Genomic DNA, 13504 nt, shown 5'->3' on the forward strand with positions numbered 1-13504 from the left:
AATCGAGTCCCCTTCAAATTGTAAATTGCTTCATCCAAGCTACACAACAAGGTCTCTAAATAAAACTATTTAAAGATGTAAAAGATGCTCTCCATTCATATATTTCACACCAAACAGAAAAAGGTAAATAAACAAGATTCACATTGGCAATTCCCCAATGTTGAAAAGAAAATGCTAATCGAGTCAGCTTCAAACTGCAGATAGCCTCATCCAAGCTAGACACAAAGTCTCTAATCAAATCGCTCTATTCCTACTCTATTTTGTGGTTTTGGCCAAAAACCTTTAAACATAACAAGCTCTTAATTGCATCCCTCATGAATGTAGACACAATTCCAGTTAAATCGCCAACACTACAATTCTAGTGAAATCATGAGACTTATTCATCTTTATTCAAACTTACCGATGAAAACATTTGGCACAGTAGATTGTCCGGTAAGCCTCTGCAAAGCACTTTGCACCTCCGCCTCATCAGCTGCATACATGACTTGTAAGTCTCTCTCTCTCTCTCTCTCTCTCTCTCTCTCTCTCTCTCTCTTTGGTCTTTTCATTGATGAGTTGGAAGAGTGGATGAGAATGCATAGCCAGGAAGGGGTTCTCATTGTGGGCTATGCTTTATTATTGCTTATCTATGCAGATGATGCAGTTTTCTTCGCAAAGAATAAGGAAAGCTTGCTGGATACTCTGAGAGATTTCTGCAAACACTCGATATGCATTTCAATATAGACAAAACAAGGTAAAGGCCATTGGGACAGGCAACAAACAAGTGGATGTCACATTTGTAGGAGAGCCCTTGGAAACAGTTGACTCGTATAAATACTGAGGATTGGATTTCACGGGCAACTACAAATGGAATGCATGCAAGGCTACACATGGGAGTCAGCCTGGAGCAGGTATGACCAGGACCTCATCGGATCGACACGAGCCTGTTACACCATATGGACACGCGCTCCTTGATCTGGGCAGGATGCATGATCTCATCATCTACAACGGGCTTGACCTATGGCCCTCCTCAGGTGGTTTTACTTGCTTTCCACACGGGGGGGGCACTAGTGTAGTAGATTACATCATGGGATCCCCTACCTTCACTTCATGTATCACCGACTTCAACGTAGCACCACTCCCACCAGGAGCTGATCACACATACCTATTCTTCACTATTGTCACCCCACACTTAGCCACACCACAACACACACCACATAGGAAGCACGACACCTACCAGGACATACACTTTGATCACAACCTCTCACCGGCCTACTCTGGACGCCTAAGCAGACTCCTAACCTACATCGATCACATGACACTCATAAAAGAGGACCGTGCTGCCCTGATTAGTCGCACACTCCACGAGGCTGCCCTCCAAATCTTTCCCCACACCACACGGTCCACTAGACCACCACCTCTTGGTTCTGTACCCTGCAACAATTGGTACGATGCAGAGTGCAAGGCTTATCGCCGACAGCTCCGACTTGAAACCAAATGTCACCTCCCAAACACACTAGACACGGTACACAAGTACCGACATCTCGTACGTCGGAAGAAGCATGCATTTCTTCGTCGAAATACCAACACGAGAGTCTGGCACACGTATGCACGCCATCTTTATGATATCCCACACCAGTGTTAGAAATGAGAGAGTGAGAGAGCAGGAAGCAAGAGAGCTGAACGTAGTGCTTGCAATAGAAGAAGTTACTAATACAAGGAGTGGGATGGGTTTTGTCTAAGTGACAAAACCATATCCTTCACTAACCATAGTTAGTGGACTAACTATGGTTAGGGGAAAAAACCTCTAAATGAGGGAAAAGTGCCCCTAACCTACTTATTACATTACATTGGTCACTGCTGAATTATACTAATATTTCTAACACCCCCCTGCAGTGCCAATGTCATGTACAAGGAAATTATCAATCACCTAAAGGAAATAAGTTCAGGGCACTCCGAAATGCCTCAAACTTTTCACGTGGAAGTGCTTTGGTAAAGATGTCTGCAACATCGTCATGTGTTGACACATAGATCATACTGATCTCTCCTGCATGCAACTTCTCTCTGACATAATCATAGTGAACCTCAATGTGCTTCGTGGGAGCATAAAACACAGGATTCTTTGCCACTACTATAGCACTCTGACTATCAGTGAGAATCGGAGAAGGACCTCCAATGAAACATGAAGATCAGCAAATAAACGAAGCAACCAAACACATTCAACTGTCGCTGTGAAAGCTGCCCTGTACTCAGCTTCACATGAGGAGGTAGCCACTGTAGAATGTTTCTTGCTCAACCAAGAAATGCAAGCATGTCCTAGAAAGAACCAATTCCCACTGGTGGACTGCCTAGTATCATAGTCTCCAGCCCAATCTGAGTCACTGTAAGCATGCATCTGCAAGTCACCCCCCTTGGGAAACATCAAGCCAAAAGACTTTGTATCTTGCAAGTAATGGAAGATGCGTTTTACAGCTTGCCAATGCATAATCTTTGGGCTGTGAATATACCTGGTCACCTGAGAAACTGAGAACTGAATATCAGGTCATGTATTGCAGAGACAAATGAGGCATCCAACAGCCTGACTATAGAGCGTGACATCAATTGATTCACCCACATCATGCATTGTAAGCTTCAGCCCCGGCTCCATGGGAGTGGACATAGGCTTGCAATCATGCATGTTGAATCTGTCCAAGAGCTTTTGAACATACTTGGACTGAGACATAACAATGCCACATTTCTCTTGAATAAACTGAATCCCCAAAAAGAAATGTAACAAGCCCAAGTCTGACATATCAAATGTAGCTTTCCATTGGGCCTTGAAATCTGCAGTTACTTCCTCATTTGATCCGGTGAGCAACATGTCATCTACATAAAGAATGATGATCTGAATATCCCCCCCATCCTTCTTGATGTAGAGGGTGCTCTCAATTGGACTATTGTGCAGCCCCTTGCTGGTCAGAAAGGCATCAATTTTGGCATAACATGCACGTGGGGCTTGTTTCAGCCCATACAAAGCTTTATTCAGCTTGCATACCTGAAGTACATTTTCTGAAATTTGAAAGCCCGGAGGTTGTTTGACATAAACCTCTTCCAATAAGTCTCCATTAAGGAAAGCTGTTTTAATGTCCAACTGATGAACATTCCATTCAAAATTTGCAGCCATGGCTATAACTGCCCTGATGGTTGTCATCCTGGATGTAGGACCAAAAGTCTCCTCGTAATCTATGCCCTTTTTCTGAGCATATCCTTTCGCAACCAGCCTTGCCTTGTACCGATCAACAGACCCATCTAGCTTTCTTATGACTTTGAAAACCCACCGTGTACCTATGGCATTCTTACTTGGTGGCAAATCCACATTTTATGAATGGACTGCAACTCATCGTGCATGGCATTCATCCAATGCACATTATCTTTTGCTTCTTCAAATGTCTCAGGCTCCTCCTCATCAAGAAGAGTACCTGCATAAGCTGATTCAACTGAATGAGCTCCCTCCATGTGCCTTACTGAACTACGAGTTCTGCCAGGCAATGGAGGTTCAAGCCATCGGTACCACACCAGATCATTCTAGCAGAGTTCGGCGCCTCACCCCTACGGCTTGATGCGGCTTTTCAGGCTATCACCTACCTCCACAGAGTCAGAGATTTTGGCTCCTCCGCTGACGGTCGCCTCCGCCTACCTTGGTTAGCCCTATCCTTCTCTATGGCCTTATCTGTCGATGGGGACCAGCGATGCTGGTACAGTCGTCTTTCCAGTTGGTTCACCCGACTGGGCCTCGACTTAGACCGGTTGCCTCCTTTTCAGTACAGCCTCGACGCTCCACCATCTTCCCTCTCCCCCACTGACCAGGAGGTCAACCGGCTCATTCGGACGGATCTGCTCCAGCTCCACAGCTGGCGGACATGGTTTCTTCATTCCGAGCTTCCTGTGAAGCTCGACTTCTACCGCCGACAATGCCTCCAGATCTCACAGGAGGGCTTCATCACACCTCCGGGTTACACACAACTTCATCTACCACATGCGCTCTGGATCTCCCTCGGTCAGTTTAGGGTCTCGTCACACCGATTACGGATCGAGAGTGGACGCGCAGAGGGTATCCCACGAGAGGACCGCCTTTGCCCACTTTGCGACTTACAGGAGATCGAGTCGGAGGAGCATTTTGCTCTCAGATGTCCTATCTATTATGCCATTCGAGGCCGATACCACTGCCTCTTCCGCAACGGATTCGGCTCGCTCTCACACATGCTACAATTCCCGGATTAGCGGTGCCTTGCCGCTTTCTTACATGAGATGACCCGTCACCGAGATACCTCTCTCCGAGCACGGCGACACGAGCAGCACACACAGCGTGAGGATATCCAGCGGCCTATCACTGACTTCTTTCAGCCACAGGATACCTCTTCTCAGTCTAGCCGACGACGCGGACGTGAGCGAGAGCCAGAGTCACGACAGCTGCGTCAACGGACAGATTCACACATCCAGGTCCATGACATCTCGTCTCTGCTCTCGGCCCGCCCCACTGGGGTTACCGTTGCCCTCATCCACAGGGCCACCCGCCGCCCCCGACGATCGAGCTCGACTAGGCCGCGTGACGTTAGAGGCCAATCATCTATCGCAAGGTTTTTTCCGATTTCCCATTTGATGGCCCCTCTATGACTGGTCTCTGACGATCACCACCTGCACATGTATACTGTATCTCCCTCCTCTGCCCCACTTTTTTGTGCCCCCCCCCTTCTTCTTCTCTGTATCATCTGGAGGTAGACACATATATTTTTTGTATCAGGACTAGACACATAGTCCTTCATAACCTCTTTTTTTGTAGAAACGGTTGGTTGGCCCGTTTTGAGACCACCACCGTTATGCTCATTGTATCAGTTATCTTTAGTCTCATAGACCTTCACGGTCTCCCGAAGACTTTAATAAACTTTCTTTCTTTCTTTCTCCCTAAGAGTTTGAAGCAGCCAATGCGGGACTGTTTTGGCTGCGTGTATCTCTTGAATTTCTTGCCTGACAACTTCATCCACACCCTGAGGTTGTACCAATTCAGCTGCGGGCTGAATCTATACTTGTGGAGCTGGCGGAGGTTGCTGTAAATTCTGATTTTCAGCGGGGGGAACCAAATGCTATAGGAAGTATCCCCTCAAACACATCATCTGAACAGGCCGGAATCTGAAATTAAGCATTTATATGAGCAGAATTTTCAGAGAATATGACATCTCTACTGACAAAAATCTTGCGTGTAGCAGGATTGTAGAGACGATAGCCTTTGCTTTGTGAACTATATCCCACAAAAATGCATTTTAGTGCCTTATCTGACAACTTGTGTCTGAACTCCACAAACACGTGGGCATATGCAACACAACCAAAAACTCTAAAGTGGTCCACTGAAGGCTTTCTCCCATGCCATGCCTCATAGGGAGTGATTGTCTTCAAAGCCTTTGTAGGAGCCCGATCTAAAATATAGTTGGCACACATGAGGCCTTCCAGCCAAAACCTGTGAGGCAACTTCTAACTTGTGAGCATGCATCTATCCATTTCCATGGTGGTGCGATTTTTCCCGCTCAGCTTTGCCATTTTGTTGAGGTGTAAGCCTCACTGTAAGCTTATGCATAATACCTTTTTCTTTCACAAATGTCTCAAATTCATGAGACATGTACTGCCCCCCTCGATCTATGCGAAGTGTCTGCATCTTGAGTCCTGCCTCATTTTCAACCATAGCCACAAAGTGTTTGAAATGCATAAACACTTCTGATTTTGCCTTGAGACCATAAACCGAAGTGTAGTTGGTAGAGTCATCTATGAATGTAACAAAATAGAGATAACCCCCAAAAGCAGGTGTCCTCATGGGACCGCAGACATCACTGTGAATAAGCTGCAATTTTCTTGTAGCTTTCACTGCACCATCCTTCTTGAATGGAAGCCTATGCATTTTGCCAAGAATGCAACCTTCACATGCATGAGGAGGAGGCGACTCCAAAGGAGGTAATGCATCAACCATATCATGCTTCTAAAGTGTCATTAAGCTGCCATAGCTCATGTGCCCAAACCTGGCATGCCACAACTCCGCATTGTGCATTGCAGCAGTGGGAGTGCTAACTGATAATGCAAGATGGGATCTTACTTCATATAAATCAAGCTGAAAAAGACCCCGATACAAAGTGCCAGACAATCTCAAAGCATATTCATTTTCTCTGTCTCTGACTTCACACTTGTCATCATCAAAAACAACCTGAAATCCTCCTCTATTGAGTCAGGACACTGAAAGCAAATTCTTCTTTATACCTGGCACATAGAGTACATCTGATATTCTGAAATCTGTGCCATCAGTGGATGTGAGAATAATGTCTCCCACTCCACACACTGAATGAGAAGAATTATTTGCACAAGTTACCTTCTTCTTGGTGGGTGAAGAATGCAAAGTTACAAACAGATTTTTCTTGGAAGTGATGTGCTTTGAAGCACCACTATCAAAATACCAAGTATGTAGTGTCTCATCGACAGTGAAAGAGCATTCATCCTTTGAAGGATCGTAACTGCAAGTCAAAAAAGCATATGGGTCATCATCATTAGTCGCTGTAGTATCTGAACTACCCACTAAAAAATCTGAAGTGCAAGTCAAAAAGGCATAGTGCTCTTCAACCAAGTTGGCTGCAACATCTCCTCCATCATGGCAATGTGGACCTGATGCATCTAATACAACCATACCGGAATCCCTTTTCATTTCTTTGGCTATGCGCTTCTTGCACTCTCCAATATAATGACCTAACTTTTTGCAGTAATGACAGATGCCCTTCTTTTTCTGCTTCTTTGTATCACCCTGTGCCTTATAAGAAGGTTGTCCAGAATCAGCTTTATGCTGATGTGTGGGCTGATGGGCATGTGGCTTATGCTGCCCTTTATCCTTGGGCTTGAACTTCGAGAGCATAGCATGCTCGCCAGCCCAGGTTGCCATATTCTTGCGTGCTTGTTCCTCCTGCAACAGAAGTCCTACCAACTTGTGAAAGGAGAGAGGATTGCTGCCCCCCCTCAATCACAAATTCAGCGAGGTGTGGAAACCAAGATAGGACTCAGGAAGAGAGTTCAGAGTGGTGGAGATCATCTCTGAATTCGGAATGACTTCATCAATGTTCAGCAATTGTTCCTTGAGATCCTAAAGCTTCGTGAGGTGAGAATTCATGGAATCTCCCTCCTCCATATGTGTATGGGAAAGTTCTTGCTTCAGAAAGGAAACTCTGGCATCGTTTCTTGCTGGAAACATACTCTCCAGTATTACCCAACCTGCCATAGATGTCTTGCATGACCGAATATGAGGTAAAATGAACCTCTTGACAGAAAGAGAAATTACTGAAAGAGCTTGTGCATCTCTAGAGTCCCATCTTTTCTGCTCTGCTGTGGGAGCTCCTGGAGCCGCTGCTCCAATTACCTGTGCTGTATTTGTACCTCTACCCTGCCTCCAGCTGTAGGAGTGACAGGTATAGGCGTTGTATCTGGTCTTTCTTCATCTCCATTGACATAATCCCAAAGATTTCTGCCAGCTAAGATATTTCGAACCATGAAACTCCACAAGGAGTAGTTGGTGCCATCCAACTTATCCTCCTGTGTGAGAACCCCGAACACCTCATTTGAGTTGTTCTGTGCCATTTTTGCCAGATAAACTCAGAAATACAGCAAACTGAACAATTAAAATCCCCTCCTGGGATGTAAGATGCACAAATAAAATCTGCAAAGAAAGATATGCCCACAGTGACAAATATTGTCACAGCCTGCCAAAGGCTCAAAATGCACCACAATGCTCTACTCAATGCCCAAAAATCTGCAAATAGAATCTGCAAAAGGTGGCAAAAGTCTGCAATTTGACTCGTACTGAGTCCAAAACTTTCTGCAAACTTCCAAACTGCTCTTTTACCTGCAAAATTGCAACTTAAATGCAAAAGCCCCAATTTCTTGTGGGAGATTGCATACAAAAGAGGGCAAATGGTCTGAAAGCCCCAAATGTTGCACAAATTGCACTCTGCTTGCAAAAGACCCAAATTTCTTCAAGAAATTGCCCCTGAAAGGCACAAATGAACTAGAAGCCCCAAATTTCTGCAATTCTTTGCAACAAATGCAAAAGCTCCCAAAATGCAAACCAAACAATGGTTCTCTGTGCAAATGCCTACCAAAAAACACCTTCCAAAGTCCACCTACAAAGAAAAACTCTGCACGAAGTACGGGCTCCTCAACTTGTACGGAACTGACAATACGGAAATGTCCGTACGGATTCCGTACAATGTACAGGCTGTGTACATCGAATTTGTACGGATGGCACTGAACTTGTACGAACTGTGTTGTACGGGGCCTGTCAGCTCTGCTGTACGACTTGTACGGAGCTCTGCGTTGACAATACAGGATCCGTACGTGTGTACGGACTGCGGTGCTAACTGTACGGAATGCGGGTACGGAGGCGTGTACAACAACTGGTACGGCTTGGCGATGGGACTGTGCATAAATGTACGGAGTGTACGGGCAGTAGGTACGGACTGGCACAGTACGGACGACGTGACGCGATGTAGCGGAAGACTGTACGGTAGAGGAGCGCAAGTTGTACGGCAGAGTGTACGGTCTGTACGGAATCAGTCCGTACAAACTGTACGGACGACAAGCTGTACGGACCACGAGCTGTACGGACGACGAGCAGGGAGCAAGGTAGCTTGGCAGGAAGCTTGCGGGCAAGGAAGCTAGAAGCAGGGTCTTGCTGCTCTGATACCAAATGTTAGAAATGAGAGAGTGAGAGAGTAGGAAGCAAGGTGCTTGCAATAGAAGAAGTGACTAATACAAGGAGTGGGATGGGTTTTGTCTAAGTGACAAAACCTTATCCTTCACTAACCGTAGTTAGTGGACTACTTGTGGTTAGGGGAAAAAATCTCTAAATGAGGGAAAGTGCCCCTAACCTACTTATTACATTACATTGGTCACTGCTGAATTATAATAATAATTCTAACAACCAGCCCACTCCAGATCTCATACACACACCTCGCCCCACCACTTGCACGTTGTTCACCAGAGGGGGAGTCAAGGACACGACATTGAAGCTGCACAATGGCCGAGCTAAGGATCACGAGGGGCTATGCATTGAGTTTATCGCATATGCGATCGACACGTTAGCCCCGATCCTAGCAAAGCTATTCAATGACGCTATTTGCCTTGGCTTCCCCCGCACCTAGACACTCAACACCATCACCCCCATCCACAAGGCAGGGGATCCCTATTAAAAATGGCAGCGGAAGATGCAAACAAACTGAAGCTACAGAACCACACAGAGAACACTAGAGACAACAAGATGTGCCATAAACAGATCTGCTGTAACTCAGCCCATAAACCAGGGCAGCAACTGAAATACAAGGTATCCTGAACAGGATAAGAAACAGGAGCTGCAGGAGGGGCTGAACTGAAGCAGAGGAAGGGGGGCACAAGGAGGCTGCAGAAGAGGCTGAACTGAAGCAGAGGAAAGGGGCACAAGGAGGCTGCAGCCTGAGAGCACGGAGGCTGGAGAAGCCTGAAGCGAAGAGGCAGGGGCCTGGGAGCGAAGAGGCTAGAGGAGCCTGAACCGAGGAGGCAGGAGCCTAGAAATGAGGAGGCTGAAGGAGCCTGGAAGAGGCAGGAACCTTGGAACGAGGGGAACTGAAGAAGCCTGGAGCGAGGAGGCACGAGCCCGGAAAGAGGAGGGTTCTGTTGAGGGAGCGTGGGCAGCCAACAGAGCAGCTGAGGGGAGGCTCAGGTGGGGATGGCCAGGAGCAAGCTGAAGACTAGAGCCTTGAGGAGCTGCTGGAAGAAGTGAGGGAGATGAGGAAGGGGGAAGACCCTTTTATAGGGAAGGCCAGGAGGGTCGGCCAGATGGCCTAGAACAACCAGCCTGGTCGGTCAGCCAACTGGGCCGACCAGCTGGTCGGCCAGAGGCTGGTCGGCTAGGACCTGGTCGGCCAGGGGCTGGTCGGCCAGCCTACCCCCTCTGGCCCCCCTGCTGTGTGGGAGCGGTGGGGGGTGGCGACGAGAGCGACGAGGCCCATCATCAGGGTGTGGTTCGGAGTAGGGATCCTCAAGACCGGAGGAGCGGAGAGTATCAATGAGCCATCGCGGAACACGTACCGAGCGGGGTTCCAAAGGAGGAGCAGACGAGTTTGAGCCGGAGAAGGAGGCGGAGGAGAGAGAATAGGAGGTGATGTAACGGGGGACGAGGCAAGTGGAGGGATAGAGGGCTCCGGGGCATCGGACGGATCTCCAAGAACAGGAGGAGAGTCGGAGGATGGCGAAAGGACCTGCTCGTCGAAAAGGACATCCCTGCTCACGGAGATAATGCGGCGGCGAGGATCATATAGGCGATATCCAGTGGAGACGGAGTTGTAGCCTACGAACAAGAGCTTGTGGGACTTAGGATCAAGCTTCACGATCAGATTTAGGAATATGAACATAAGCATCACACCCAAATACCCGAAAATGGGAAACATCGGGCTTAGATCCATAGTAAGCCTGATAAGGGGTCATGCCTGGGACTGCTGATGTCGGAGAGCGGTTAAGAGTATGGATCGCGGTCATCATGGCCTCGGCCCAGAGAGACTGAGGGAGTTGACTATGAGTTAGCATGGTCCGAGCCATTTCAACGCCGGTACGATGTTTACGTTCAACCACGCCATTATCAGAAGGGGTACTTGTGTTGGCAAATTCCCGTTTGACACCATGACTACTCAAGAACCGATCAAACTCGAGAGAGGTGAACTCACCACCCTTATCAGCACGAAGAATTTTGAGCGAGTGGTTGGATTCTTTTTCCACCAGGGCTAGCCAAGTCTGGAAACGACTGAAAGCCAGATCCTTGTGGGAAAGAAAATAGATCCAAGAATAGCGACTGAAGTCATCAACAAGGAGCATGTAGTACGAGGCTCCCCCCAGTGACATAATCTGCATAGGGCCACATAGGTCGAGGTGAACAAGACCAAGCGGAACGGTGGCACGGCGAGAGGCATGATGGGCGAACGGCTCGCGATGTTGTTTGCCCAATATACAAGAGGGACAGAGACCTTGGCGAGTGCCGACCTTAGGGAGGCCGAGGACAAGCTGATCACGGAAAGCACGATGGAGAGCATCAATGTGTAGATGACCAAACCGATAGTGCCAAAGGTCGCCAAGAGAGGTTCCTGTAAGGAAGGGAAGGGCGACAAGCTTGTAGATACCATTAGTAGAATGGCCGGTCCAAACCGGCTGTCCGGTAGCACGATCGCAGATGGTAACGAGGCCGCTTCAAACTCAACCTTCATATTGTTTTGACAAATCTGATGAACCGACAGGAGATGAAAGCCGAGAGACGGAACATAAAGAACACGAGAAGAGTGTTTACCCCCTTTGCCATCAGGAATAATATCAAGAGAGCCCTTTGAATGAACAGGAATAGAGTGCTTGTCGCCGATGCAGACACGACCAGAATGAGGGGTGAGATCCTGGAGCAGCGAGGAGGAGGGGGTCATATGCCGAGAGGCCCCACTATCAACGATCCATTCACGAGCATCGGAACTATGGAGAGCCAATGACTCTACTGCAAGAAGGGGTACCGAATTCAAGAGCTCAAGGTGAACAAATGCAGGAGTGGGGGTAAGGAAAGCATCAGCCGCAGCGGCCAGGGGTGCGTCAGCTCGTTTGTGTTTGCGGTAGGGACAATTGCGCCAATAATGGCCAGGAGTGCCACAGTGATTGCAATTACCTTTGGGAGCAGGACGGTCACTGGAGGGATCTGAAGAAGATGAGTTAGTGGCAGAGGACGGGGCATTCTTGGATCGAGGTTTGGGACGGTGGGCCACAAGAGCCTTAGAAGAACCATCAGAGGTTTTAATGAACTGTTCCTCCTGATCCATCATCATGGGGACAAGTTCCTCCCAAGTGATGGTGCTGAGGCGGCCAGAGGTAATAAGAGAAGAATAGAATGCTGCATATCGACTGTCAGTAATAACATGAGATAAGAGAGTAATAGCCATATCTTCGGAGGAGATAGCCTTGCCTGCATGAAGGATGTCCTGATGCATGCTCTGCATTTTATTGATGTGGTCCCGTATGGAAGGGGAAGTAGCCGGATCGAGGCGACGAAGCTGAACTTCCAAGGAGATACGTTTCATGGGAGTGACGCGAAGGTACATGCCATCAAGAAATTCCCAAATAGCACGTGCAGAAGTAAGGTGCTTGATATGATTGAGAACCCCTGGTTGACAATTGAGAAAGATGAACGAGCGTACACGAGCATTCAATTTGTCCCAGATAAGAGAAGCATGTGGATCCTCCTCAGGAGACGGACGAGAGATCCCGGGATCAACAAACTCAGCAAGATCATAAGATTCCAATACAGACGCCATAATACAGACGCCATCTGAATTTTCCAAAGGGAATAGTTGGTCCCATCTAACTGCCGAGCATCTGGAAATGTAGGAAGAGTGGGGATGCGTACAGGCTTGTCAGACTCTTGAAAGAAACTGGACATAGGGGGAACGCGAAGATCCGGAGTAGAATCCTTTGTTTCATCAGCCATGACTGAAACCAATGAGGAGAGCATGTTGTGGGAGACCTAGGGCCAGATCTGCTCAGAGAAGAGAGAGAAATGGGGGGCTGCCACATGGGCAGCACCTCACAGCAAACTAGAGCTTCAGAGGGTGCATCAGGGACAGATGTTGCAGCAGAAAAGGGGGCTGTGTTGGTGGCTATGGAAGGCCAGCCACCTAGCCTTGGTACTGCCCAAGGGAGGGGCCTTATATAGGCCTCCCTTGGGGCCTGGGAGCAGCCCTAAAAGGCCGACAAGGTCAGGCAGCAAACTGACCAGCAGGTCAGCCAAAGTGCCCTGCAAAAGGGCCTCAAACTGAGAGCCCCCCAGTCGGTTTTGGGGGGCAGCAAAGTTGGCCATTTAGGCCTGGACCAGTTGGCCATTCAGAGGGCCTTGGGGCCTGTATAAGCAAAGGCCTTGAGCCTCACAATTCATCCAGCAGCCAGCAAGTTTTGGGAGCAGCAGGAGCAGCACCATCCTCACCCTCGGACCTACATCCAGGAGGCAAAGCAAGGGAGGAGTTGCTGCAGACTGAGCTCTTCTAGGGCTGGAGCCTTGGCTGCCTCCTAGGGCAGCAAAGAGCTCAGGTCAAAAGACGGAGAGTCTACATACGCTCGAGGTGGAGCACGCGGGCTCAAGTTCTAGAGATATCCAGCAGATAGTAGAAGTACGTGGTGGTAAGATCAAAGGACCACGCTCTAGTGGGACTTTGGATCTATCTCTCTTTGCATTGTGTCCATAGTTTTTGGACGGAATATTTTCTTTTGGTAGCTTCTATATCTCGCTGGATCATTGTCTATTGATGAGTCTCCACATCTATTTGAAGCACATAAGTTTAATAAGTTTGTGATTCCATCCACCACACACACTGTGTAAGCTCTTGGGCTATTCTATCAGTCTTCTACTGTGCATACCCTCTGTGGGTTGATTTCTAACAGTATGCAACTCCCCTTTGGGAGAGTGATCTCTCAG

General features: G+C 48.0%; 1 protein-coding gene across 1 annotated transcript in view; it reads right to left on the reverse strand.

Annotated features, from left to right (window-relative positions):
* LOC147898116 (monothiol glutaredoxin-S10-like) overlaps positions 1-13504 on the reverse strand; it is a 69379-nt gene that overhangs the window by 20795 nt on the left and 35080 nt on the right. The window contains exon 3 of the mRNA XM_087379678.1: positions 401-472. Within this exon, the coding sequence (XP_087235804.1) occupies positions 401-472 (72 nt within the window). The remainder of the gene's footprint in view (positions 1-400; positions 473-13504) is intronic.

Source organism: Dipteris shenzhenensis, chromosome 9, assembly GCF_047967505.1.
Source record: "Dipteris shenzhenensis isolate YYH24624 ecotype China chromosome 9, Dip_SZ_1.0, whole genome shotgun sequence".
Lineage (NCBI taxonomy): Eukaryota > Viridiplantae > Streptophyta > Polypodiopsida > Gleicheniales > Dipteridaceae > Dipteris > Dipteris shenzhenensis.